The sequence below is a fragment of the Podarcis bocagei genome (assembly GCF_964188305.1).
Source record: "Podarcis bocagei genome assembly, chromosome: 2".
NCBI lineage: Eukaryota > Metazoa > Chordata > Lepidosauria > Squamata > Lacertidae > Podarcis > Podarcis bocagei.
In genome coordinates, this window is record NC_138126.1 from 63,449,576 (window position 1) to 63,475,913 (window position 26,338).

At 49.1% G+C, this 26,338-nt stretch overlaps 1 protein-coding gene across 3 annotated transcripts in view; it reads right to left on the reverse strand.

Moving 5' to 3' along the window:
• Positions 1–16: 16 nt before the first annotated feature.
• UNC5A (unc-5 netrin receptor A) overlaps positions 17–26,338 on the reverse strand; it is an 89,175-nt gene continuing 62,853 nt past the window's right edge. The window contains exons 1-16 of one of the 3 annotated variants that reach the window (XM_081184927.1): positions 19,382–20,247; positions 16,971–17,192; positions 16,379–16,522; positions 16,015–16,118; positions 15,391–15,571; positions 14,334–14,501; positions 13,425–13,589; positions 11,125–11,313; positions 8,246–8,545; positions 7,594–7,681; positions 5,821–5,989; positions 4,351–4,584; positions 3,811–3,960; positions 3,259–3,423; positions 1,727–1,905; positions 17–1,258 (exon numbers count right to left, since the gene is read on the reverse strand). In XM_081184927.1, coding sequence (XP_081041053.1) covers positions 1,093–1,258; positions 1,727–1,905; positions 3,259–3,423; positions 3,811–3,960; positions 4,351–4,584; positions 5,821–5,989; positions 7,594–7,681; positions 8,246–8,545; positions 11,125–11,313; positions 13,425–13,589; positions 14,334–14,501; positions 15,391–15,571; positions 16,015–16,118; positions 16,379–16,522; positions 16,971–17,192; positions 19,382–19,757 — 3,000 coding nt within the window. In that variant the 5' untranslated portion in view covers positions 19,758–20,247 and the 3' untranslated portion in view covers positions 17–1,092. Of the gene's footprint in view, positions 1,259–1,726; positions 1,906–3,258; positions 3,424–3,810; positions 3,961–4,350; positions 4,585–5,820; positions 5,990–7,593; positions 7,682–8,245; positions 8,546–11,124; positions 11,314–13,424; positions 13,590–14,333; positions 14,502–15,390; positions 15,572–16,014; positions 16,119–16,378; positions 16,523–16,970; positions 17,193–19,381; positions 20,248–26,338 lie in introns of those variants that run through there. The other 2 variants (XM_081184929.1, XM_081184928.1) reach the window with 2 other exon arrangements.

The window sequence follows — 26,338 nt, forward strand, 5'->3', positions numbered from 1 at the left end:
AATAACCCTGGACATTTCTACACCTACTAAGCTGTCAAGGGAGCTCTGCTGAGACTTTGGACTCTCTCTGCTTTTTTCCAGATCTGGCAATGCTTCCATTGGCCTAGTGTAGAGTACAGACACAAGACGTCCCATGTAGCAATATATATATATATAATTTATTTACATTCATGCCCGCTAAAACCCTGTGCGGGACGCTTATATGTACATAAGGCCAAGTGTAAATACTTGAATGCACTTGAATACAGAATAAAAAACGATCTTTACACAATACGGCATGGGCCCGCCTGGCCCAGCACACGTTCACTGCACGGATTGGACTGCCACGCACACGCACAATTCCCTTTGCATATACACTGGGCAAGGACTAAGGAGGCACAGATCCTGTCATCCAGCACAGCATGGTCCACCTCCCTGGGCTGCCCTTGACCATCTCCTCTCCTTGTCCCCTCGGGGTCCCCAGTGTCAGCAAACCACCAACCCCTGGGCGGCCCACTATGACCAAGTCACAGGTATCTCTTGGGCTGGAGCAAAAATATACAGAGATGGCTCTGGAAACAACCTGTCGGATCCCCCCTCCCGGCTCTGCTTCATTGCAGCATGGGACGCTCCGGGGGCTGCAGTGGGAGAGGCACAGGCTTCTCGGCTCCAGGACCAAGCTTACCTTTTTGTCCTGGTCACTCCCCACAAGCACCAAGCCAGCCATCTCCCTTCCCCTTTCTTCCCATGCTGGGGAAGAAGAGGGCCCTGGGTATATGACTAAGCCCAACAGAAGTACATCAGAATCCATTGCCAGCCTACTGCAGTATATGGGGCAAGCCTCCCTCGGCCAGTCCTAGAGCTTCCATGGCAGTGGCAGGGCAGGCATTCAGTAGTTTCCCCCACCACCCCATGGCTACTAGAGACTGAGCCCGGTGTGCTTGCCTTCTAGTTGTATTTGGCACAAGGAACAGAGGGCGTGAGGCTAGGATGCCTCCGACGGAGCACGCAGGCGTATTCAAAGCAGGACAAGTGTGGGAACACCGCCTCCTTCAAGCGGAGATGCCCTCTGCCATCCCCCAGCAAAGGCCTGTGCTGCCTCTACCAAGTGCCTTAGCACTCAGCCTCCGACACCATGAAGAGGGAGCTGTCCTGCTTGCCCACCTCCGCCACAGCAGCCGCCAGCTGGTTGAGGTTCCCGTTGGGGAAGTGACGGGCTTCCCATAAGTTCAACATCATGGCCGTTGGGCTGGGTTTCGAAGCAAAGAAGCTTAGATGGCTGTGGAAAGAGGAGAGGCCATTATTACCCAGGAGAAAGAGCCCCAAGGGGGCACTTATTCACACACACCTTTTGCCCCATCCTTTCTAGGCACAGGCCTGCTCTTTAAAACTCTGAGCGTTTTTGTTTTGCCTCAGCAAAAACCCCACTCTTTACTGCTGAATTGGAACAAATGGCAATTTGGGATTTCTGCAGATTGCTGTTTGCTCCAATTCAGCAGTAAAGAGCGGGTTTTCACAGGGACACATTCCTAGAAATGCAGCACAAAAAGAAGTCCAAATGAGCCCCCTGTTTCCTCTCCTTCCTTGCCCCCACTATGTCACAGGAAAAAACAATGTGACTGCATCTGTTCCTCCATACAGAAACCCCTCCTCCCACCTTAGTCACCTGTTCCTGCTCAAGCAAGATTCATCCACCTGGTAGGATCCGCACCAGCTGCAGCTTGTTTCTCCTGGTATAGAGATTTACCTGTCGAGGTGCAGTTTCTGGGCTAATGCTCTCCAGTCAGCCCCACGGGCCCCTGGTGCATCCAGGCTGCTTATGATCTTCTGGCGGATGAGGAAGGGGATCTTGAAGGCACTGGGGCCCACGAGGGCAGGGGAGCCAGCCTCATTGTCTGGGGGCAGCCAGTCTGAGAACCGTGCATCCTGGGAAAAGGAGAGCAGTTATTAGGACCTATAAGGCGAACAAAGTCTTCATGGTGAGAGGAGGCAATGGAGGAGAGAGTGTCCGCCAAGACAAGGCTGTTTCTGCTTTATATTCTCTCTCAGTTTGATGCTGCTTTAAGTAAGGTGGAGAGGTCTCCCTGACACAATATGATTTTCTCCCAGATATTCCCCAGAAGGGTAATTCTGTCTACTTGACAGGTTTAGCGAAGGAGGATACCTAAAGATCACAAAGAATATCTCCCGCTTGACTGGGAAAGGAGGAGTGAAGGGGAACGAAAAGTTAAAGGGTAGGCTCAGTGCTGCGGGGGAAAGGAGGCTTTTGTAGACGTAAAGAGCAGTGATGCGCAGGGCCGGATGTATTTTGCACTGAGAAAAAATGGGATCCTGTGACTTCTACAGATTATGGAAATTGAGCATAATTGCTAGTTAGCCACGTCTCTGGCTTCTGAGATTCCAATAATCACTGGCCACACTTTCACAGCCCTAAAGTAACTAAAAAACCTGATTTTTTTGAAAGAAGGTTATTAAGATGTTAAATTTCACACCTCACATAACACTGGGCTGCTTCACATGTAGTCTCATAAGCCATGGCAGAGCAATGGGCCCACATGCTTCTTCCTTTCCACTCTCCTCCTCCCATTGCACGTTGGTGTTGCTGCACAGATCTTGGAACTTAAGAGTTCCCTAACAACATCTCAAATGGGGAGGTGGACCAGTGTTGGTTTGTTAACCAGGATAATTAAAGCAAGCTCTGACCCTGGTTAATATTCTAGTTAGTAAACTGACACTGTACTAGAAGTCCCCACTTTTATATTTATTTATTATGAATACCTGTTACTTGCCCTTCACAAAAAGTCCCAGGACAGGGTGCAATAAGAATAAAAAGGACAATTGTAAACCCCAATTTCAAATGGAATGGGCAGCCCTAGTTCTAAAACCCCTGCACCAAAGCTTGTGTGCAAGGGAAGGAAGGGCGAGTGGGATGGGGACATGCAGAGCCAACACTCCACCTGGCTTCATAAACTATGGTTTGTTACAAAGCCATGTCCGAACTGGCCCATTCTATGCTTTTTCTGAACATGCACACAATTCCAGCCTGTGATAGTTTTCTATCCTCATGTTAGGATGGAAAGACCTATTGACGCCGCCCTGCCTTACATTTCCACTTTTGACTCTGTTCCATGGGAATTCTATGAAACGGTCCTCGACACAATAACTGCAAGTGCGCATAAAGTATTTAAAACCCGTTCAAAAGCTAGATAGGTTCCCACCCAGAAGGGTACCGCAGAAGTCATTTGGCCAACCCTCCCATGGCCATGTCCTTGCCCTCACCTTGGCAATGTTGAAGTCAATATTGAAGCTCTGCCCATCACCCTCCACCTGCCAGATCCAGATTTTGCAAGCCAACTGGCAAGTGCTGGTGCTAAGTCGCTCCAACGTGAAGGTACAGTGCAGGTAAGGCTGCAGACCACTCCAAAGGTGATAGAAGGGAATCTCCTGTAGAGAGAGAGAGAGAGAAAGAGAGCAGGCTTGGGTTGGGGGTGTATGGATTTCCTCAGTGGTAAGGAATGAGGCTCCTAGGAGCATGACGATCAGGCCCATGATGTCAGGAACTGCCAGTAGAATTAGGAACTAGACAAACTATAGAAGCAGATTGATAAATACCTACCCCCTCCCCACAACTACAGCTAGGGGATGGAGCTTCATAAGAGCTTAGCATCTTTCACATGGGGCATTCTAGGTCCTGAGGATATGGGGCTTTGCACTGAATCCCAGTAAATAAGAGATGAAAAAGAGAGGTGACATAGCGCGAAGACAGCAGGCAGGAGAAGAGGGCGCCTACTCTGGATACAGAACACTCCCAGAGCCCATGGGCACACTTGCCTGATAGCTGACAAGAAGCTTGCTCTTCCACAGGGAGCTGGGCACATCATGGATGGAGAGGCGCAGGTTGTGGTAACTGTCCTTGAAGTGCAGGATCCGTGGCACGCCAATCAGCTGCCCCCCCATCTGCTTCTCTACTTGTACCACTTCCTGGAATTGCATGGACAAAGAAGGGCTGAGTGACTAGAACCATCAACACCCATTTCCTGGTGCCTCCCGCCTTCTGCGGAGGCGCAGCGTGGAGTTGCAAGGGACTGATCTGGGTTGTTGTGACAAAATCACTGGATGGTGGGGTAGGGGAGAGGCCTAGGTGAGGCTGGACACCCTGCAACTATAGAGCAACATACTGGGCATCTGGTCAGTGTCGCTGAAGCGACACATAGGCTGTCCTACTAGAGCATTAAGGCTGGTCAACTGTGATTCTTGAGCAAATAATGGGCTATTGAGACTGGAGCAGGTGTGAAATTTGTGGGAAAGAGGCTCAAGGTGTGTATGTTTGGGGCATTTCCAGGGCAGTATTTTGGCCTTGTGGGCTAATACCTTGAGTGCATCGCGGGTGTCGCTGAGGCAATACACGCGGACATCATATTCCAGCCCAGTACAGGTAGTGGGTGCAAAAAGGACCAATTTGAGGCGCTTTGAAGCCGCCATGCTGAGCGATTCCCCCACCAAAGCAAAGCGGCCTAGTTGTTCTGTGAAGATGTAGCAAGCCTGAGGTTCCAGCTGGCAGTGGAAGAGTTCCGAGGGCACGGGCTCACCCAGGTGCAGCACATCCTGAGGAAGCGGGAAAGGCGGTGGAGGGGTGGGCAGAGAGATAAAAACAACCCTGATCAACAGTTATTGGCACAATGAGCGCAGAAGCAGCACAACGGAGCCAGTGCAGATTATGGCTTATTTTTAGAAGCATTTCTGTACTGTACAAGGTGGTGTACACTGCAAAAGCATCAATTAAAAAAATTAAATTGCATTTTAAAAGAACAAATAATCATTAAGGTGACCGGCTAATCAAAAATTAAGCAGCTGCAAAGGTCTGTTGGCAAACAAACAGGTGTCAGAAGGAGAAGGCTGACTAATACGCTAGAAGTACAGTGCTTGGGTATTTCCTTGAATCTGGAGCAGTTTATGAATTCTGAAATAAAAATAAAGCAAGAATGGCTGGCCAACACACAAGGAGAATGAATCTGTATGGGTGGGATATCAGCAGGAAACAGCTGCTATATAGGACCAAGGATGAAGTACTGAGCTTGAGATGGTAGGAGGACTGTTGCTCTTTAGGCACATATAGGAACATTTGCACTACATTCAAGCTGGAATCATAGAATGGTAGAGTTGGAAGGAACCTAAATGGGCCATCTACTCCAACCCCCTGCAATGAAGGAATTGTTTGCCCAATGTGGGGTTCAAACCCACAACCCTGAGATTGAGAGTCTTATGCTCTACTGACTGAGCTATCTTCAGCTAGTCTGAGGGATCCATCACAGCCTCCACTGTAGAACACAAATCAGAATCAATTGTGCCAGTGCTGGGCAGTAAACAGTCCATCAGATTCTGCTAATGTTGAAAATAGGGCAGTGTATATTCTACAATTCTGGGGGGAAATGTAAGATTGTAATACCGGAGGCAGAATCCAGCTTTCATATATATATTACAAAGCATGTTTCTGTAACATTTGGATGCAAAGATATGCTTGAGAGTGTACGGCGAAGCCCTGAGAAAGCTACAGGGATAGCTGAATAAGACTTCCGTTGTTTCCCAAGGATGAGACTTCAGCATCACACATAGTTCCTCCTCTTTCTCAGAAGTAGCATAGTAGTAGTATAGAGTTTGCAAAGCAAGCAGAAAAAAAAAATAAAAAATGAACAATATGAGTGATTTGCATAATTTAAGCAGGTTTCAGAATTTAGGTTACTTTGGCCCGGAAGGTTCTTTGTTTTGTAAAGCAAAAAGTACAATACAGCCTTGCTTAAAGCCTTTGGATTGGTTTGCGACTGCCTGAGGCCAAGCACTCACCTCCCATGTGCCCTCACACGACTGCTTCTTGAGGCGGAGACTCCAGGTCTCTGGGTTTGGCTCCACACAGTGGTCCATAGCTAGGATGACAGGTCTGGTGAGCAGCACCCCTGGGGGCCCACAGCTGACAATGGGACTCAGCAGGGTCTGACAGCCAGCCAGGGGCAGCCTCAAAAGAGAGAGAAAACCATGAGTTGGAAAGAGAAGGGGCATACAAAGCCAAGCACAGAGGCTTCTGACTATTGCCATTAGCTAGTTTCCCTTGGTTATCATTCCAATGGGCACAGAAAGCAAACAGGATCTGCATTCTCACCACTGCGCGGTGGAAGCAGAATGGAGAAATTGGGTGGGGTTATAGTCAGCATGTACTACTGGCAATCCAAGCAGAGAATTGGAGCTGGCAGTCTTCAGTAAGTGCATCGGAAATGGATGCTGACATAAGGGAATGGGGAAGGATCATGGCTCAATACCACAGCGTCTGTTTGCAGAAAGTCGCAGGTTCAATCCCTGGCATCTTTGGGTAATCTAGGAAGATCCTGGAGAACTACTGCCCATCAGTGTAGTCAGTGCTGAGCTAGATGGGACTCTGTGTGAATTGGCATAAGGCTCATGGAAAAAGTGGAAATGCCTCAGTTATGGCAGACAGCTGTTATTGGAGCTATCTGCAAAGTGGGAACTCCAAAAACGTTTCTGAGAATATATCCACGACGAATAAGTTTCATTAGGTATCCTTCTTTGGAAGGGAGCAGGGACAGGGCGGGGGCGGGAATTGTACAAGTGTGCAGCAGTCAAGTTCCTTAGAGGATGACTAGCCAGAGGGTGATGCTCCATTGAGCAGCCTGGCAAGGTCCTTTCTGGCTGGCAGATCTCACCCGCTTAGCTAACATGACTTATCCTTCATGCTCCAGGCCAGGTCGCTTTAGATGTCCTAATCAAATCTCCCACCTCAATCCTCAACCAGCACCAAAGGGATTCTTGACACTAAATGTGCCATGACAGAAGCATGCTTTCTCCATTTGCTGTTGATGCAGCTGTGAGCAGAGGGATGCAGGCAAGAGTGGGCTGTCAAGGGCCAGCACAAAAACATTAAATCAGAAACATGCTTGGTAGCATTTTAGGATGTAGTTAAGATTGCAACAGAGAAATCTGCCTAGAAATGGCGGGTGATCTCTGTTGATTATATAGTTCAATCTTATGAGCATGATGTGGGAAGCGCTAGACTGATATTACTAGAGCTTTGATGTAAAATGCTCAGGATTGGGGTGCTGCTGGCCCTGTAGCCTCTGTACATGTAGAACAAGTAGATGAGTCCTATTGCCTATTTCCAATCAGTTTTGTTTCCTTCAGGCAAGTGTGTGCCTGGTAAGAGATAGAAATGCCGACTGGGATAATCTGGAGTTGTGGATCTTGAAGGGGTACACTGAGAATTTTCCAGAAAGAGAAGTAATGTGTATGTCAAGACTTTGTTTCCTTCCTGGATGCTGTAGCTGACCTTCCACAGTGACATTCCATTCATACTGCTCCCTCCACCTCATGAGTGGAGGCAAATTTCTGCAGCCCATCTGCATGACAAGGTCTACAGGGATGCAGTTGTCCAAGAATTCCCTGTGGATTCTACAGGTACCTGTAGGAGAGCCCTTATGTGCCACAGGTGATGGGTGAACATACGGGGCAGGCATACAGTGGACTGGAGTCAAATTGGTATATGAGAAATTAGGGGTCCCACTGACCACTAACGGGGTAGTTGAAGGATTTCAAGGGTAAGAGGGGTACCTCACATCTTCCTGCTTGTGCAGCGTCAGGTAGATTTCATAGATCTTTCCTCGCGGGATGGCATCAGGTGGGATGAGCAAGCTGACACCTAAAGGACACAGACATTATTGCTCAAGGGGACACAATATACAGTGTCCATGGATGGCCCAAGACATTTTTGCACCTTAGGCAGACCCCAAAATGATGTCCCGCTCCCCAACAGAGAAGAAGATGTGAGGGAAGAGCTAGCTCCAGGAACAAGGGGGGAAGATTAACATCAGGAACTGCTGCCCCGTGAATCCTGACACCAGGGGCAGTCGCCTTGTGGGTGGACTAGCCCTTGTCAGACCTTCCTATGGGTCCAGGCTTGAAAGAAACATTCCATGTTCTCTTGGGCAAGCTGACCCTTGGGCATCAATAAGGGGCTGCTCAGGATCGGGACAATTTCCCCGTAAAGTGGGGAAATGGTATATGTGGTTTATATCTGGAATTTATCCACAAAACGATCACTTATTGTATTCCTATACAGGCCAAACGGGAAGCCTCTGTCTCTTGCATGTGTGTGCTTGAATGCTGGTCCAGAAGGGAACTACGAGCATCATAAAGCACCTACACATTTCCCTACCTAGCTCAGCCTCCCAAATCCCCAGCCTTCCTTCTCTGCCCATCTCACCTGTGTTGGGGATCATTAAACGTCCACCCAGGAAGTTGAAGGTTCCATAAGCCATGTTGGCACCACCCCTGGGCAAGGAGCGGAAGAAGCTCTGGGTGGAGAACCGAGAGACAAAGTCCACAGGGTCCGCACTGGGTGAGCTGTGGTGCAGGGTGTGGCGCCCACTGCCCAGGGGGCTCAGCAGGTGCCCATTGCCAATCTGGAACTTGCTGGGTCCATCCTGGCGTGGGCAGAGTGAGCCCTGGTAGGTCATGGTGGTGGTGCTCAGGTCAGGCTGGATAGTAAGCAAGTGGGAGTTATCTGCAAAGAAGGAGAGAAATTTATGTAAATAACCCAATAAACTGGGCCGGTCAAAGTACATGTGCTGTTTGAAAGTACTGAAAGATCTTCTCTAGGCAGAATGGAAAAGAGAGTTCATTCTTAGCACTATATACAGACCTATATTGCTTACAGATGCAAATGCAGATATTTTCAGTCACCTCAGGTAGATAGCAGCCTAATCACAAAACATCATCTCATCAGACAATGTTGCACAAAATACATTAACCAGCAGGGGTAACAGACTGCTGCAATGACCCGAGAAACAAAGATCCCTGTTCAAACCATCACTTTTTGTATTAATAAGGTTATGCATTTTATTTCCCAGAGACAGCTTCCTAAAGATGCAGTACAGTCTCCCTTGCAGAGCCCAGGAGTCTGGGATAATTCACACAACCCATCCGGGCAGGATATCCAAATGCAGAATGACTAAGGGAACTGGCCGCATGACACAGTTGTCGTTTTAACGCCCCACCACTTGTCAGGGTGCAAAGAGGTGAGCCTCAAAGGCCAAAGGTCACATCATGAGGTGATGAGAAAGTTAAGTGGCTGATGGAATGATGGTAGGATACTTCTTCCGCCCACACCTAGATGCTCATAAATGACCCAGTCCACATGTATGTGAAGCTATTGTTTAAAACAGACCAGCCCTTGCTCTTTGTGCCTGCCTCTCTCCTCCCTAGGCTGCCTTGCAGTAGAAATAAACCAGAGCACTGGCTTAGTCTTACATGCAAATTAACAGTTGTGGTTTGTTTCCCTTCCAGCAAACCACAAACAGTAAGCTAAGAAAAAACATTGGTTACTGCTCATGGTTTGTTTGGAGAAAAACAAAACCACAAGTGCTGGTTTGCATGCAATATGAGGCCAGGGATCTGGTTTCTTTCAGCTCCTAAGCAGCACATGGAAGGAAGGGGGCAAGCAGGAAGAGAAGCACACACTAGCACTCTGCTCATTCATGATCAGCCATTTTAGACCATGGCTCTGTGTTCAAAATAAACCATGGTCTGTTTTAGGGCCTAAAACCTTTGGGCCATGGCTTTGCCAACCAGGCTAGTGGGTCTTTGTAAACCGGTTCCAAAATGACAGAAATGGAGTGGTTAGGATGAAAGATGTGCTTATCCACAAGTGTGATTTTACTATACCACTACCTATGATGGCCATTAGATTTTACTGACTTCCTCTACATTACATAATAGGTTCCCTACATCCTGGGGGTGTGACAGTCACTGTGACAGAGATGTGCCAGCAAGGTCTTGCATCTTCCATTCCAGCAACTACTTTTCCTCTAGAAGTTCATGTTTCTTGATTAGGGGGAACCAACTTTAATTAACTAGTTCAGAAATACTTGAAGAATGCCTGGCAGATGAGCTGGGGGTGGGATGATTAGAAAACCCTTCCTGTTACATGCTCCTGTTCTGACCAGTGCTGGGCTGCCCTTACTGGTTGGTGTCCTGTAGTCCAGTGAGGGCTGGCAGGAAGCATTAGGGCATTGCAACTGGAAAGGGTAATTAGCAGGTTCTCACAAAATATGCAGATGGCCTGTTTCTAACCCTCTGGTGCTGCATCTTTCTTTGGCAAAGGCAATGCTTAGTAGTGTTGAGATGCATGACTAGAGGTGAGTCTCTGGCTATAATTATTTTGTAAGAGATTTTTGGTGTGTTTATTGGGTCTGTGGTTTTTCCTACGTGGTCCTCTGCAGATATCCTCTGCTTACGCTGCCTACTGTAGGAAGCCTTCAGGTGTTTAAACAGTTTTAGTCTTCTGTTATCAGAAATTTTCCCATTTGCTCACTTGACTTGAATTGAATCATAGAGTTGGGATGGACCCTGAGGGTCATATATAGTCCAACCCCCTGCAATGCAGGAATATGCAGTTGTCTCTTATGGGGACAGAACCTGCAATCTTGGTGTTATTAGCAACACGCTCTAACCAGCTGAGCTTATTCTGAGCTCATTCCAGGAAGCCGTTTTTTAAACAACGAAACTCTTTAAACCACTGTTTCTAGTTGTCACCAGGTTCCATTGTGCTTTTAAGATCTGTGGTTTGTGTTCAACGTAGCACTACAATGAATGTTCTCTCAGTCAAATTATTTTTGTGTGTGTGTGCGCGGCAAAACATTCTTCCCCTCCCTCTAAATCTGTTCTGGGGTTTCCCCCAACCCTCTGGAATAAATTTGAGAATAGTGCAGATGGAATAGAGGGATGGGAAATCCCCTTGAGCTAGTACGTGAAGTTTGTTGAATACTACCATTTCGTATTTATTTATTTTTGTAGCACTTGTGACAGCAGGAAGGAGAAGCAGAGTAGGGGAGGAAACCCGAAAAGCACATTAAGAGCACAGTAGTCACAGGACTCTTAAAATGGCGGACACCATCCTATTTTGCTACAAGGTAAGACACACTGTGGCTGTATCTGACCTAACCATTCTGCAGTCGTGGAAGAGACAAGCACCGTCTCCACATCGAGACCTGGCAGCTGACTATGGCTCCAGGAAGGCTGCTTGCACTCAATGCAAAGGACTCCCAAAATCCCCGGGAACCCCAAGACTGGCGTGGTGCTCACCTGCTTTGGTTGGCTTGATGCTGACCGGCTGGAAGCCAGCAGTGAGAATAGAAGAATCAGCCACATCAGAATCCAGCCCTTCCTTCTTGCGGCAGTAGACAAGGGTTACCACTAGGAGCAGCAGCACCAGGCAGACAGCGACAGCGATCAGGCCCACATACAGAGCCACATCCTCAGAGCCATTCGTTCCTAAAAGGGGAAGCAGGAGAACAGAGAGGTGTGCAATTCTGAGCCAGTTGTTGCCCTGTATAAAATAATGGCGTTCCTTTCTGGAGAAGGAGTGCACCGCTCATAATTGCATGGTGCGCAATTATCTATGGAAGTCCGCCAATGTCTCTAGGGATGGAAGAGACACTGAATGAAATGTCATTGGCCTTCTTGCAATGAGGGCCATCAAGGAATTGATAATCAAAACCTGTGATCCCTTAAAAAACCCCACCCCAAACCCCTGCCCTTTCCCTGTTTTTCAGTGCAAAGGCACATTTCCAACCTCCTCCTTTTTGAACAGAGTATTGAACTCACAGCCTTCTTCAAGTCCCGGTTTAAAAAATGATGCAAAATCCAAATTGGAGAGGAATGGGTGGAAAGCATAAGAGATTCCTTTGGGAATCAGGGATCTGAATTAGGCGGGGTGGTGGTGGCAGGATAAGATTCTCAACCCATTTTTTAGATAAATGCAACATGACATTCAAAACAAGCAGCGTATTTTATGAGCATCTGTTGTGGTTCCCTTTTATAATAACTACAGCCATGTTACCAGCATGTTATCAAAGAAAAGGGCTGCTTTGGGGAACAGTGGGTGCTGAGGCACAGGCAAAGCTGGGTGAATGGTGAACCCAGGACTGAAACAGAAAAGGGGTCTTGTAAGTGTGAGATTGTGCCTGGGACACAAGCCCATTTAATTGTTCATAAGAACAATAACCCTGTCTGTCGAACCAGTGTGTTATCTAAAAATCTTTATGTTTGTAGAAATAATAATTCAGAAGGGGATCTGAAATGTGATGTACGGGAGGACCAGACACAGCCTTCCACAAAGGGTGCTTCTGCGGGAAAAGTTTTGTGGCAGAGGTTGGTTTGGGCAAAGTTAGTAAGGCTGCAGCTTGGGTTAAAAGGAACCCTTCTGCTCTTGTCTCATAATTTCTAAGTAAAGGCAGACAGTCTTTAATTGGGAGAATTGGGATCTTGCTTATGATCTCTGAAGGTTGAGTAAGTAGAAACCTTCAAAGCTCCATGGCCAAAATCCCAGCTGTGAAGGAGAGTGTGAGTGTGTGTTGTCCTTTGTATGAAGCCTCTGTACAGAAGAAGGCAGGCTGGTGGGGGCTGAAGGGGGAAGGGGGGAAAGAAAGAATGCAGGCCTGGTGTGGGTGTGGGTGTGTGTGAGAGAGAACAAACAAGGCTTCTGTGTTAACAGAAGCAAGCACACACACATTAGTCTGGTTTATGAGGCAACATATGTACAGGGAATTGTATGTAAGGGAGGAAGAATGAACGAATGAACCAGTTTTTGTGTGTGTGTGTGTGTGTGTGTGTGTGTGTGTGTGTGTTGTGAACCAGCACTTTGCCCTGCTGTCCCTCTGAATCCCTCACGCACCTCCTCCCCACCCCCACTGCCAGCTGGGTCAAACCGTCAGCCTGAGTCCCCCTGGGGAGGGCAGGGGGCCATTGCTTCATTTCAGCTGTGAGAATGGTTAATTTGATGTAAAAGGAAGAGAAAACCCCTAGGAGGCCTAACAAGCTAGAACAGTTAATGAGCCAGGATGGGGCCTGTCACTCACTCTTCCGCCCTGGCAGGGCCAGTGCAGAGCTCTCCTGCCTTGGGGTGGGGGTGGCACACAGCCTGCTTGCTGGGCCAGTGCGCACCAGTTGTGATCTTTCAGGAGAGAGCTCTGGGGCCTCCTCATTAAGGGACAGAGCCTGTGGCGGGACGCATGGGCCAGGGGGTGCCACTGACAAGGTGGGTTTCTGCCTTCTAGCCTGTGGCTATGAGGCAACGCTAAACCAGGCAGCAGAGATTCCATCTGTGCTGGGCAGACGGCTGCTAGTTCCTATGCGGACAGATAGGCAGACCAGAACTGACAGGCCTCAATGCCCTTACATCTCAATCAGCCTGCAACGGAAGGTCGCTCAAAAAAAGCTACGCAACAGGAGGCAGCACCAGTTGCCTATGTCCATAGCCACCCCGGAGAGGCACACCTGTGCCAGAAGATGCTCGTCAAATTCATGCCACCACCTGCACCTCTCCCCTCCATCTCCACCCACGGCATGAGTCTTATATTTCCCCAAAAGCAGCAGGAACTTACCGTGAGTGCATAACTCGCTGGTGCAGTTGCGGGTCTCCAGTTCAGGCCCCTGGCACTCGTCCCCCCCATTCCGGGGCGCCGGATCCGAGCATTCACGGCTTCGCCAGTGTGTACAGTCTGCACCACACACTGACCACATGCTCCAGGTTGACCAACCGCCAGGCACTGCCAGACAGGAGGAGGCAGTACAGAGGCTTAGGGACCAAAATCCCAAATCTCAAACGGTTTCTCATCCTCTGCATAAATTCTACCTCCCCACCCCGCCAAGCCCAAGCAGATATCTCACTAGCCGGATGCTTGCAGCAGCTTGGTGGGTCGAGAGGACACCGTTAGGCGATGTCAGCTACAGAGAGGAGGGACCGGGCTGAAGTAGCTCAGGGCTGACCCATTGCTGGCCACCACAGAAGCCACTCCTAATGGGGCAAGGGGGCCCTCCCATATTTGTAACATGCCTTGGAAGGGGCTCAGAGATGGGAAGGGACAAACACAGACACATGGATGGGTTGGGGAAGACAGGTAGAGCAAAGAGGGGAAGGCGAGGCAAAGGCCAGCTGCTCTCTTGGGACCAGTAGCTCAAACAGAGCTGAAGGCACTGAAAAAACAAGTCCCAGGAACATGCAGCACCATTCTGGGTCACTTTGGGGAAAGGAAGGGGCAACCAAACAGTGGTGGGATAGTGCATAGGCAAAGCTGTGTGAGCAGCGAACTCCGGGCTGAAACAGAAAAAGGGGGGCTTGGAGTGGACTGAGAGTGGGAGACGTGTGTGGCTCAGCCTGCTCTGGGCATCCTATGTGTTAGATTTTGAGTCTTTCCCCGCTGCTGTGGGTGGTGGGGCGGGGGCCAAGGGTGCGAGTGAGCACAGCAAAACAGAGCCGCCGGAGCAGGTGCGCAGCAGTGGCAGGGCAGTACCTGGGCACAGGGTGGCGCAAGAACTTTTCTGCACATTCTGGCCCTCACAGAAGGCCCCCCCGTTGAGTGGTGCTGGGTTGGTGCAGCTCCGGCTCCGCTTCTGCCAGCCCCGTCCACAGCTGGTGCTGCAGGCTGACCAGTCCGTCCACGTCGACCAGCCGCCATTCACTGGGGGGAAGGGACAGCATCAGCTAGAGCTCCCAACGACGGTGCGCCCTGGGAGGGCCAGTCGTTGGCAGCAGGGAGGGAGGTGGGGCTCTCTCTCTGGGCCCAGAGAAGGAGCCGAGCGCTTCCAGGGTTCTCCTGGGGCAAAACGGCCGGCTCTGGGGTGCCAGCTTCCCTCTTGCTTTTGGTATGTGTGTACAGCTTAGGGAGAATACACAGGAAAACATGGGGGGATGCAGGAGGAGTCACAAGCAGAGGGGCGGACACTTGGAGGAGGGGGTGGGGTGGGGGGGTCATGCCGCTTTCTCCTGTGAGATTCTGCAGGAGCATCGCTTTCTCGACGTCGCGTTGACACAGCCTGGCTCCCCCGCCCACCCCCTCTCCCTCCAGGATGGATATTTCCTCCATTTTGAGGTGCATGTACTTAGCAAAGTCCCCTCTTCATCAGTTGGGGCAACCCAAGAAATGGTGCTGCCCAAAGGGAAGGACAAGCTGGCCTCCACACAACTCTTCCCCTTTCCTTTTATGAAAGCTGGCTGGCTCCGGCAGTTCAAATCTTCCTTCAGTGCTGGCAGTGGGCTACCATCCCCCACCCCATCTGATGGCAGCAAGTGATCTTAGAGGCACATCCAGCTTTGTTCCCTAACACCAGGCTGCCACTCCCCTCCTCTGCACCAGCATCTACCACCTGAGACAGCTCCCTCACTCTGCCTAATGGTAGAGCCGGCCCCATCACTGCTTCATCTTCCCCTCTGAGCTACAGCCAAGCCTCCAAAGAAACCAGATTCCTGCCCTTGCCCCCAACCCTGAAGACTTATGGAGAGACCTGCTGTTCGCCCATTGGTCCCCTTTTTCTGGGGACCACCCATCCCATCGCCTGGTGGGGCCCTACCATAGACAGTGACAGCAGCAGGGGAGCTGCGGCGACGGGCCACAATGTTTTTGGCCACGCAGGTATAGTTGCCCGTGTCCACCAGGCGGGCCTGTTTCACCACCAGGCTGTGCTCCAGCGTGATGTAGAAGTTGGGGTCCAGTGCTGGGTCCACGAGGTCTTCGTTGTGCAGCCACTCGACCTTGGGGAGACACAAGCCACACATAGGGCAGGAGGATTGGGTCAGGCCGCGTAGCCTTTAAGGACACTGCGACTGCAACGTGTCTCAGAAGAAAACACATTCTGGCACTGACCTAGTGAGGGACAGAGATTGACAGGCCACTCAGCACCAGGGCAGCCCAGGGAGGCTCCGAAATGTGCGTTAATGAGCTCTGCAGAGAGACAGGCCGGCGTCAATCAAGTGGCTGCAATGAGGGTGAGGGCGAATGGGCTACCACGAACCCAACCTAGATCATCTGCAGGAACTGCAGGAAGCCAACGCTGGGGAGATGCGGGTTCCAACGTCGGGTGGTCCCCATGAAGTGGTTTGGTTTGGTTTTGTGCTACTGGTGGGCTTCCTCAACCGTTCTCCCCAATGGCCCCCTCAGTTCTGCCCAGGATTAAGCATGCAGGGCCAGTACTCACTTCAGCTGGTGGGATCCCCTCTGGAGGGCGGCAAGGCAGCACAATTCCCTGCTCAATGGAGACCTCTTTGGCCAGGGGCTCCTGCTCGAAATTCTTTCGCAGATCTAGAAAGAAGAGAGGCTTAGAGCGGTGTCAAGATGACACCGAAGACCCCCCAGGTCATACTAGGCCACAGCCTTGTCTGCTCCCTGCCAACATGAGCAGCCAATTGATCGTAGTTGATTCAGACATGAAAGAACAGGCTTTGATTTTCAGCTGTAGGTGGGGGGAATGACAATGAGGCTCTAGGAGAGGGAAGATGGGTGGTTTGAAGTCCTAGAGGGGTCCCCTGAGCAGACAGGAGGGTAAGCAGGGCGCCACTCACAAGCAATGCGCACGTAGGCCTTTTGACTCTTGGTGGTGCCAGACGTGCTCCAGGCGACACACTGGCACCAGTACTCTTCCAAGCCAAAGATCTTCTCCACCTGTTGCCGCGAGATGTCGATCCGTACTTCCATGAGGGGCAGGCCTGCCAAAACACCAGGGGGCAAAGAGGCAAGGGTGGAAAGCAGGGAAGGGGGGGGGACATCAGTGGGTGGAGGAGCTCTACATGAATGGGTGTCACAATTCTGTGGAAGTGCAGTAAGTGTGCAGAATGCTGCTGTGTTCAGTTTCTAGAGAACCTCAAGTATCATGAGAAAAGTGTGTGGAGGGGGACCCAAAGATGTCTCTGGCTCTGACTGTTGCAAATATATGCTCAGAAGCATGTGAGAAATCTCTTAAAAACTTTAAAATGTAATGGTGAAATCTCAGGAGACCACAGCAGCCAAAGAAGCACAAAAGCTATGCTAACAGTATAAATATGAGGCCTCCTAACTCCAGGTCAGCAGTGGGACAGGAGCTGAGTGTTGGCCCTGCAGCCATCAAAACAAGACTCCTCTGCTGCCCTTTGATGCCCCACCCCTTCCAGCACTCACCCGTGGTTTTGTTCATGCTGCGCTGTATGATGTGGTCGCCCTGATGCACCCACTCGCCATTGCACTTGAAGTAGATCTGGGTGGCAGGCGTGGCCTTGCAGGCCAGTGTCACCGGTTTGTTCTTGACAATGTAAACATCCTCCGGTTCCAGCAGGAAGTGAGGGAGCAGGTCGGAGGAAGAGCCAGGCACAGGGATGGGCACTGTGGCACTCTGCTGGGCACCTGGGCAGAGAGGAGAGGGGCTAGAAACTGGCACACTAGCAACCACAACATTCACAGAGGCCATAAAGAGTCAGGTTTCCACCATGGGCCTTGCGTAGGTGGATTTCATTCCAAACTTCAAGGTTAAATCAGTACATGCAAAATGCCTTTGCTCTGCTGGCCACCAAACCCCGCAGTCCTCTAAGATCAAACTTCTTCAGTTAAAGGGCAAGGCTTCAACTCTCCTTCACTGTAATCAGAGCAGCAGCAGCTCTTTGGGGATCTCGGCTAATTACACAGTTAATTGGTCTGTAACATTAATGAAAGCAACTACAGCAAGAGCTCTCAGCCATGCTGCTGTCCCCACAGCCAACTCAGATGGCCATGTTTTCAGTCCTGCTGCATCCAACCAAACACCACTGGGGGTAAGGGCCAACAGAAAGCCCCCTGAGGTACTTCCTCTTTATTAAGTATGCTCCGGCAAGTGTCAAAAACTCACCATCATTTGACATTTACCAGTAACTCTTTTAAGATTTTAGGAGGCTGGTGGGAGTTGTCAGAAAACACTTTCAGAGTAAGTTAAGAGCATTACAATGCCACATGATACATCATCCCATGCTTGTGTATTAACAGGGATAATCAGAGGCGATAGTTCTAGATACTGCCTTCAACAGGAATGCACACTTACAGATGGTGCGGTAGTCGGCAGCTGCCTTATACTGAGTCTGACCACTGGGTCATCTAGTTCAAAACTGCCTGCACTCTCCCAGCCCTAGGTAGAGATGCCCGCGACTGAACCCACGGCCTTCTGCATGCGAAGCAGATGCTCACTGATTGTGTGTAGGTTTGTTTTACTTCCTGACTGTTCACAATATGGACTAACTTTTGGTTATGCCTGATGCTACTAACAATTGTGATACTTGCCTGTGTGTATGTTCCCAAGCAAAATACTGGCAATGCCCTTTGGCTTTAACCTACAATCGCCGCCGCCGCCGCCCCCATCTCATTGCTTTGTTAATACTGTTCATGGATGAACTTGGGGTTCCTTCTTCAAACTTAAGTCTAAAAATACCCTTTTAGTTTCTTATTGGGACAAGCGGGCAACCTGTGATGTATGGACAGAAACAGTGTTCAGGTTTAAATTCCCTCCTTTATGCCTTAAATTCAGCTTCCTACGCCTGAGGAACAGGAAGCCCAATCTGATGATCGGCTCAGATAAAACCAGCTATTAGATGTAACTCACATTGCTCCAAATATGGAGAGCTAGAACCCTCTGCCTTCTGTCTCACTAGAGTCAACCCACATATCCTCCAATATGTGTTAGGTAAAAATCTTCGCAATGTTTGCACTGCTTCCCATTTGTCACTGGGCTGTGTTGAGCTGGGATAGCACAAATGAGGTTAAAGCGATGAGATTTTGCAGTAAAATTGAACGTTGCTGGCTGTCCTGGGAATGGGGTGGGCTAGATGCTGATAACACTTTTTAAAAAAAAGAATACATAAATGCTAACATGGAGATTACAATCCACTTCAGTGTGGGGGTCAGCACACAGTTTGTCTGACACTTAAGGATTCTGGAATCTTTCACTTCAAAATGTCAATTGCCCTATCATCTAAAATGTATATGCAAATGCTTAAAGCACCAGATTTTCTTCTGCTTCGCCCACGTGCCTGGATGCTACAATTCCAGAATTTCTGAAGCACAAGTGTATGCTGAGGACGGTTCCAGACTCATTCACAAAACAAGAAAGCCAGTAGTGCTCACCAGCCAAACACATACATGGGGAGAATGTGCTGGCAACTAGCAGACACAAGGAGGAAATGCCAATAGGTACACTTGCCTGTGATATAACCAACCTACTCCCCGCCCAGCCTGTCCCACCTCATCCCCCACTGTGCCCTCATCCCTGGACCCTAATGCGAGGCCCTGGTTCTTCTCCCTGTCCTTCCTTTTTGCTGAGACGTGTGTCACGGTGTCCCCCCCCCAACCTCCCCCCATGACAGGCGTCCACAGCTGGGGCTGCTGACAGCAAGCTTTCCCCCCCTCCCGCCCTCGTCCCCGCCGCCGCCGCCGCCTCCACCGGGGCTAATCCATCACGGCCGGAAATGCCGCACGGCGCGCGCCCAGTGAACCTGCGCCGATCCCTCATGTCTGCATTTAACTGCTAATGAAAAAGAAATGTAGTGTGACCAATAAGGGACATAGCTCACTTCTCCGGGGGCCTCGTCTCGTCATGCCACGCTGAGCTGATCCCGCTCCCTCCCCTCCGCCTCCCAGCCGCGCTTTCGCCGGGCCTCGAGGCGCCTCTCTCCGCAAGGGCAGCGCCTCCGCAGGCAACCCCGAGGCCTCCAGCTCCGGCCCCGCGGCCCGTGCGGGAGGCCGGCGAAGGCCTGCTCGCCGAGGCAAACCGGCCGCGGCGAAAGGGAGGCCCCGCGCTGCTCCTTTGGCTGGAGCAGGATTGCGGCGAGCCTGAGCAAAACACGCGGGGACCGCTTCTCTAGCCGCAGCACGCGCGCCCCTTTCGGACAGGCCTCCTTCCTCGCAGCGGGCGCTTCTTCTCGGCTGCCCCGCCGCTCCCTTCTGCATCCCTTCTCAACAGCCCCCTCGGAAGCTCTGCCATTGTTGCTGCTGCTTTTGCTCCCTTCCTCCTCAGCAGGAAGGGCCGGTTTAGCGCAGCGCAGGCTCCCTCACCTCTCAGGGTTGCGCGCAACAAGAGGGGATTTTCACTTCTGCAGCACTACAATGTTGAGATAAGCTGCAGCCGCCCATGTGCCGTCTTGTACTGTACACCACCACTGAAGACGGGCACAGGAGTGTCCTGTCCTCCTCGGCACCTGACTGCTCCCCTTACTCATCTTTCCGCCCCACCCGTTGCTGTACATTTAAAGCACACCCAGTGCACATTTACAGCACCTGACTTCCCCCAAAGAAGCCTAAGGACGGTAGTTTCCCTCCTCACCGAGCTACCGTTCTAAGCAACCTTAAAGTATGATTCCTCATAGTCTTTACTTGGACTTTAACCCACGTGCAACTGGTCACCTTCTACTTGCCTCTTTTATAGTTTTGTCTTTCATCTTTTAATTTCCGTCTGTTGTTATAACTGTTCTCTCTTGTTTTATATACATTATAAAATGAAATAATTATTTTAAAACTTTGCAAACAAACAAACTATGATTCCCAGGATTCTCGTGGGGGACTTGTGTGCTTTAAATGCACATTGAATGTATATGATCAACAACTACCACCACCACCACCTCCTAAGCTTCCTAGTGTCTCTATGCTAGAGATTTATTTGTAATATGCAGGTAGTTCCCAAGCCTTAATGGACCTCCCCTTTGCTACCTATCATCCACACACCACATGGGATAGGAACAGTTTCAATGCATTATGCTCCCACACTGCTCTTTTCGCAGGCATGTGATGTGCCACTTCCTGCGCCGTAATTACATTTCAAATCTGAGCTGTTGGTTTTGGGGTGGGGTGGGTGAAATGTTATAACGTTGCTTTATCTTTGTTGTTCTAAAATTCTGCAAGCTTTAGAATTGTTGTGAGTCACCTAAAGACCATTTGGCATTAGTCAACTAGCAAACAAAATAATAAAGCAATAATATTCCCAATTTTGTGCGCATACACCAGATCACCATATTTTCCTTTTGTATGTTTTGCCCCATAAGGAAAGTAGTAATTTCAAGAGAGGATCATCTTTTCAGAATCAGTCCCCCTTAAAGGGGGGGGGGGCGGCGGCGCTAGAAATCTGATCAAAGTCTTTCTGCTATCACATCTTCTTTGACCTTTAGACCAGAGAAGTCCAGGTTCAAATCCCTATGTAGACACTAAGCTTACTGGCTGACCTGGACAAGTTGTTATCTCTCGGCCTAACGTACCTCACAGGGTTGTTGTGAAAACCTGCGTATGACACCCTGAATTCCTGGTTGAAAAGGGTGGGATAAATCCATAATAAGCAAAACTAACAAGAATCTTTTTGGTCTATATGCATCCAAGAACCTTGTGAGGTGGTCATTTTTTAAATTTCCATTGGACAGATCATGAACTGAGGCAAACAAGAGAATCTGCAGCTGAGAGGGACCCTAACACACCTCAGGCCTCTCAGTCCAATACACTATCTCGTTCTGCAAGCTTAAATCAATATGATCAATTGATCAATAAACAAAAGCTTTAATTGAAGATTAACATTAATGGTGGGGCTGAGAGATGCAGCCTTTTTTCCTATTGACATGGAAGCAGGAATCTTTCTGCCCCGCCCCCACCAAGCAGAAGAGAGGGAGGTGCAAAGGGAGTAGTGGAACAGGAACGATGCTGGCTCAATTGCTGCACCCCCTCTTGGGGTGTGGATAGTTTCACAGTCTTCATCTCTGAATGAAAACCTGCAAAGTGCACATGCACTACACAGCCACATCAGCATACTAACTCCTTTCTCCCTGCAGCAAAGCTGATTAAAAAGAACCTTCAATATGTTTTTTTCTGAAGGACCAACCTCCTTCCATATGGTTCTCCCGCCATGCTCTGGTCATCACCTGACACACTGCTCCAGATTCATTGACTCTGTGAAGCAAACAGCTTAGCTGCCGCACATGGGGCTTTTTCTTCAGTGACACTCACCCTGTAGAACGCCCTGCCAGCTGAGATCAGTCAGGCCCTGGCACTCTTATTTGTTTGTTTTTTTGCAATTATTTACTACCTCTCTGCCAAGGCCCCCAAGGTGCTATAATAATGTTTTCAGCAGTTGGTGAAACTTGGATCTTCATAAATACTATGCGATTTAATTGATATTGCTACTTGCAGTTTGACTGCTGTTCCCAGAATTTTTTTTTTATTCTATGTTATTCATCGGTCACATAATGACAGTCATTATTTTTGGCTCATTATATTAACATAGGGTTTATTATTCTTGCTGTTTTGAATGAGGGTGTATATGATATTTGTTTGCTTGATTTCATTAGCTGACTTGATTTCCTATGGTGGGGTATAAGTTTTATAAATAAATTCTTCCAGTCCATATCCAAAACTAGCATTTCAGGGTAAAACCTCCATAGCTATGCCTTTCCACCTAGTGCAGGCATGTCCATTTCAGGGGCCTAATTTGGCCTGCCGGTCGATTTAATCTGGCCCCTGTGGCAGTATATGTCTTGGGGTAAAATCCAAAAAAACTCAACAACTTGGGGGGGGGGTTAAAATTGTAAAAGAAGCTCAACAACTTTGGGGTTAAATCTAAAAAAAAGCTCAACAACTTCAGTCGGCCCTCACGCATGTTCACTTCATCAAATCTGGCCCTCTTTAAAAAAAGTTTGGGCACCCCTGACCTAATGCTAATAGTACAGTGGTACCTTGGTTTTCAAATGGTTTAGTTGTCGAAAAAATCGGCTCCCGAACACCACAAACTTGGAAGTAAGTGTTCCGGTTTGTGAACACTTTTCAGAAACCGAACATCCATTGTGGCTTCTAGTTGAGTGCAGAAAGCTCCTGCAGCCAATCAGAAGCCGTGCCTTGGTTTTCAAACAGCTTCAGGAGTCGAACGAACTCCTGGAACGGATTAAGTTCGAGAACCAAGGTACCACTGTAATCACAAAAAATGGTAGTGCACAGGTAATATCAGTGCCAATGCATTCCTACAATTTGGGTCTTTAGCATGGATAAGACTTGAATTCCCCCTCCAAAGCCATGTTGGCTGTAGGGTGTTGCTGTCTTAGGGATTATTACTTGGTAGACAAGCCAAACTGAAGAGAAATACATTTCCCCCTCTAATTATACATAGCAGTAGTTTTGTTTATTGAACTGAAATTTCCTGCATGTTTAAAAGAAGTGACATCCTTCCTTCACTTGCCCTTAAGAGGCCCTACAGAGTCTATTTAATCACTCTGATCACACGGGCACACACACACATGTTTCAGTGCTGACTTGGAACAGACGTACCATCAAATCATGCACTCAATTTCTACACCACAGGACGATCTCTTTGCACATTTCGCCCATCTCTCTGTTCCTATCTGGAATGGTTCTTTTCATGCCCAGATGCATAAAACATGTACCGTTATTGCAAAAAGGGAGCCAATTAGTTGCCAGTAGCTGCCTATCTCATCCTCCTGCCTCTTGACTGGGGACAATCTCCTTGTCCCTGATTGGCTATGGCTACCTGGATGTGGCTGAAATGAGGCAGCACCCTTCCCCAAGGCAATGCAGCTACAGCACTCAAAGTGAATGTTCAATAACGCCATTGGCTAGACTGGGGGCAGGGGTTGTTGTTTTCTGTCAGGATCCCCGAGGCCCTTTCTTCCGGCTGTATAAAGCAGAGTTTCACATGTGCGTTACTCCAGATCAGAGGAATACTGTATAGGAAACTGGATTATACCAGGTCAGACTCTTTGTTCATTGACTGGCATCAGCTTTCCAAGGAATGGCTTTCCCCATCACCTGCTACCGGATCTTCACCGCTGGACTAAGACTTTAGCTGAAGCAGATGCCAAAGGTTGCCCTAGCCATCACTTTTAAAAAGTCGTGCTACGCAGATATTAAATTCCTGCCGCATTTATTCCTCCCACTCTCCGCTTGGCATCCAGAATCAGCTTGCTGCAATCTGCTGCATGGCGGATTCTTCCACCTGGATTGAAACTGGGATCTTCTATGTACAAAACATGGGCTCTGCCACTGAGTCACGGTCCCCAGTGATGGGTGCATGAACACTTCATTCCCAATGTCCTGAACCGATGCCTTCATGGAGAGGCACCAAATGGCGGCAGCTGCTTTGGTTTCTGCACACTCTGGATGATTGGCCTGCCTATCTGGCGCATCTCAGGAGAAGAGGCATTTGAAACCCCAAGGGAGAGAAGAGTCAAGGCGCATCATGGAAGGCAAGAGAATGTGGGGAGGGGGAACCCTGAAGCTCCCTTCCCCCAGCCTCAGGGACTGGGCTCTCCTTCCAACAACAGCTAATAAAGCGGACTCCTAAATAAGCATTTGATTAACAAATGCTAAAGCGGCGATTGTGTCACTGCGCGGAGCTGTAATTGCTGCTGATAATTGGCTGCTTAGAATTTAATAAGCAATTAAACAGAATGGAATGCAGGGGAATTAATGCCGAGCCTGCTCCCCGCCTGCTCCCCGCCCACCTGCACACTTTCCACCTGCTCCCCACATATACCCCTTCCCCAACTGGTCCACACCCACCCGTTTGCCTCCCACAAAGCCCCCCACATATCCAGTCCTCATCTGTGGGCTTCCCACATGCAGCCCTCATTCCAGAATGCCCATTTGGGCCGGAAGGGATTGGAAGCCTGACAGTAGAGTGATTTCCCTCACACCCCTGTCGGGCTTCCAAGATTTTCAATCCACCTACATGCTTCCTACAGGATCTCCTTACCAGACTTTTCACATGTGCAATGCAAATATCCCTGGACTCGCTTGCCTGTCTCACAACTTCCTGAGCTCCCTTCATGCTCCACCCCAAGCACCTCTCAGACTCAGCACATGAGGTGAGCACCTTGCTGCAGCTAAGCAGTTCTGGCTTTGATCAGTGCCTGGAAGGGAGACTCCTCTTGGGAACCCAAGGTATGCCACCTTGGTTTCCATCTTGGAAGGGAAGGAAGGTGGGCCATAAATGAAAAATAAACCAGTGCATCCTTCACAGACACAACTGTTGTGCTTTCATTTCTTTTATGTCCTGTTCTCACCTGCAAATTTCAGAATGAGCACACATTCACTATATGCCTTCATATGACACCCCCATGCCCCCCAAGACACCTCCAGCTCTCGCATACCTTGCAGGCATTGCTTCTGGCATTTGTTGGATCCCCTTAATGATCATGTGGCTATTCCTTGGGGCTGCCACACCAAAATATGTGCTAGACTAGATTGACTTCTCAGTTCTTCAGAAGTCCGTTTCAAAGTGCCCGTCCCTTCAAAAGCAGCTTCTGGAGACTCAACAATCAGCTGGTTGTCAGATGTCCTGAAGCTCTTTCAAAGTGCAGCTTGAGAGAGTACTTTGATAGGGACTTCTGAAGACCCCTGTAGGCAAAAAAGGTTACCTGCCATCACTGATAGGTGATTCTTCCCATCTGTCCAACTTGGCCAGAGAGGGGTTGGGGAGATACCGATATCTCCTCCAGTACCCCTGGGCTACTAGGACTGGGAAGACCCTGGCTCACATCCTCATTTGCCAGGAAGCTCGCAGGGTAATCTTAGGCCAGACACTCTTGCTCAGCTTAGCCTCAGGGGAAGGCGGTGGAGGGGAAGAGAACCAAATATGTCACCTGGAGCTCTTTGGAGGAAAGGTAGGATATAAAAAAATTAATAGGCAGCTAAACTGTTGCTAGAAGCTACTAACTAGATGTAAATGGGAATCTAACCCAAGCATAATGATGAGACTGAAGAGAGCTATAAACAATCTGAAGACAGCTATAAAGAGGGAAGCCGCCACAAAAATATTTGTACTTGTCCTCAGGTTCTTAACCAGCCTGCTATATTAGACTGAGGTCTATCTAGTCCAGCATTCTTTGTCTAAAAATGCTCAGGGCAGCTTTTACATAGGCAGCTTCTTTTGAAGAAAAGAGCCCTAGAGACTTGTGATGTTGTAATCATTATTTTTTATTTACTAATCCGTAAAGGCTGAATGGGTATTACAGGGCCGCAGAAGCAAGTCCATAGTGCAAGTAGTACCAGTCCCCAAGTGAAAGCAAAGTCAGTCTTAAAACACAAGATGACCCCGCCAGATCTTCCTTCACTCACACACTGCCAGGTAAAAACTAGTTTCTGCTGAAGATCTAACTCCAGGTACATTTCAGGTGCTTGGAACAAAGGGCTTTGAGACAAACTGATGGTTACTTCCCATTTGTCCACCATCAGTGACCAGGCCACACTAAAGCCCCCCAAAGATGGGCCCCATCTCCATTTTGCATGATAGAACAGCATGGCCCAGATGAACATGATTCATTAGCCCTTGCCTCTGAAACCATTTTGTCTCCATCACCATGGACTTCCCCCATTCCATTCCATTGCTTTCAAAACCAAACCTCTATGTAGACTTCAAAAATCCATATCTAAATGGCAAAATGATGTCAAAATTAGCAGATCCACTGACATATGCTAACAGTTCTTCTGGCTGAAGAAGAAGAAGAAGAAGAAGAAGAAGAAGAAGAAGAAGAAGAAGAAGAAAG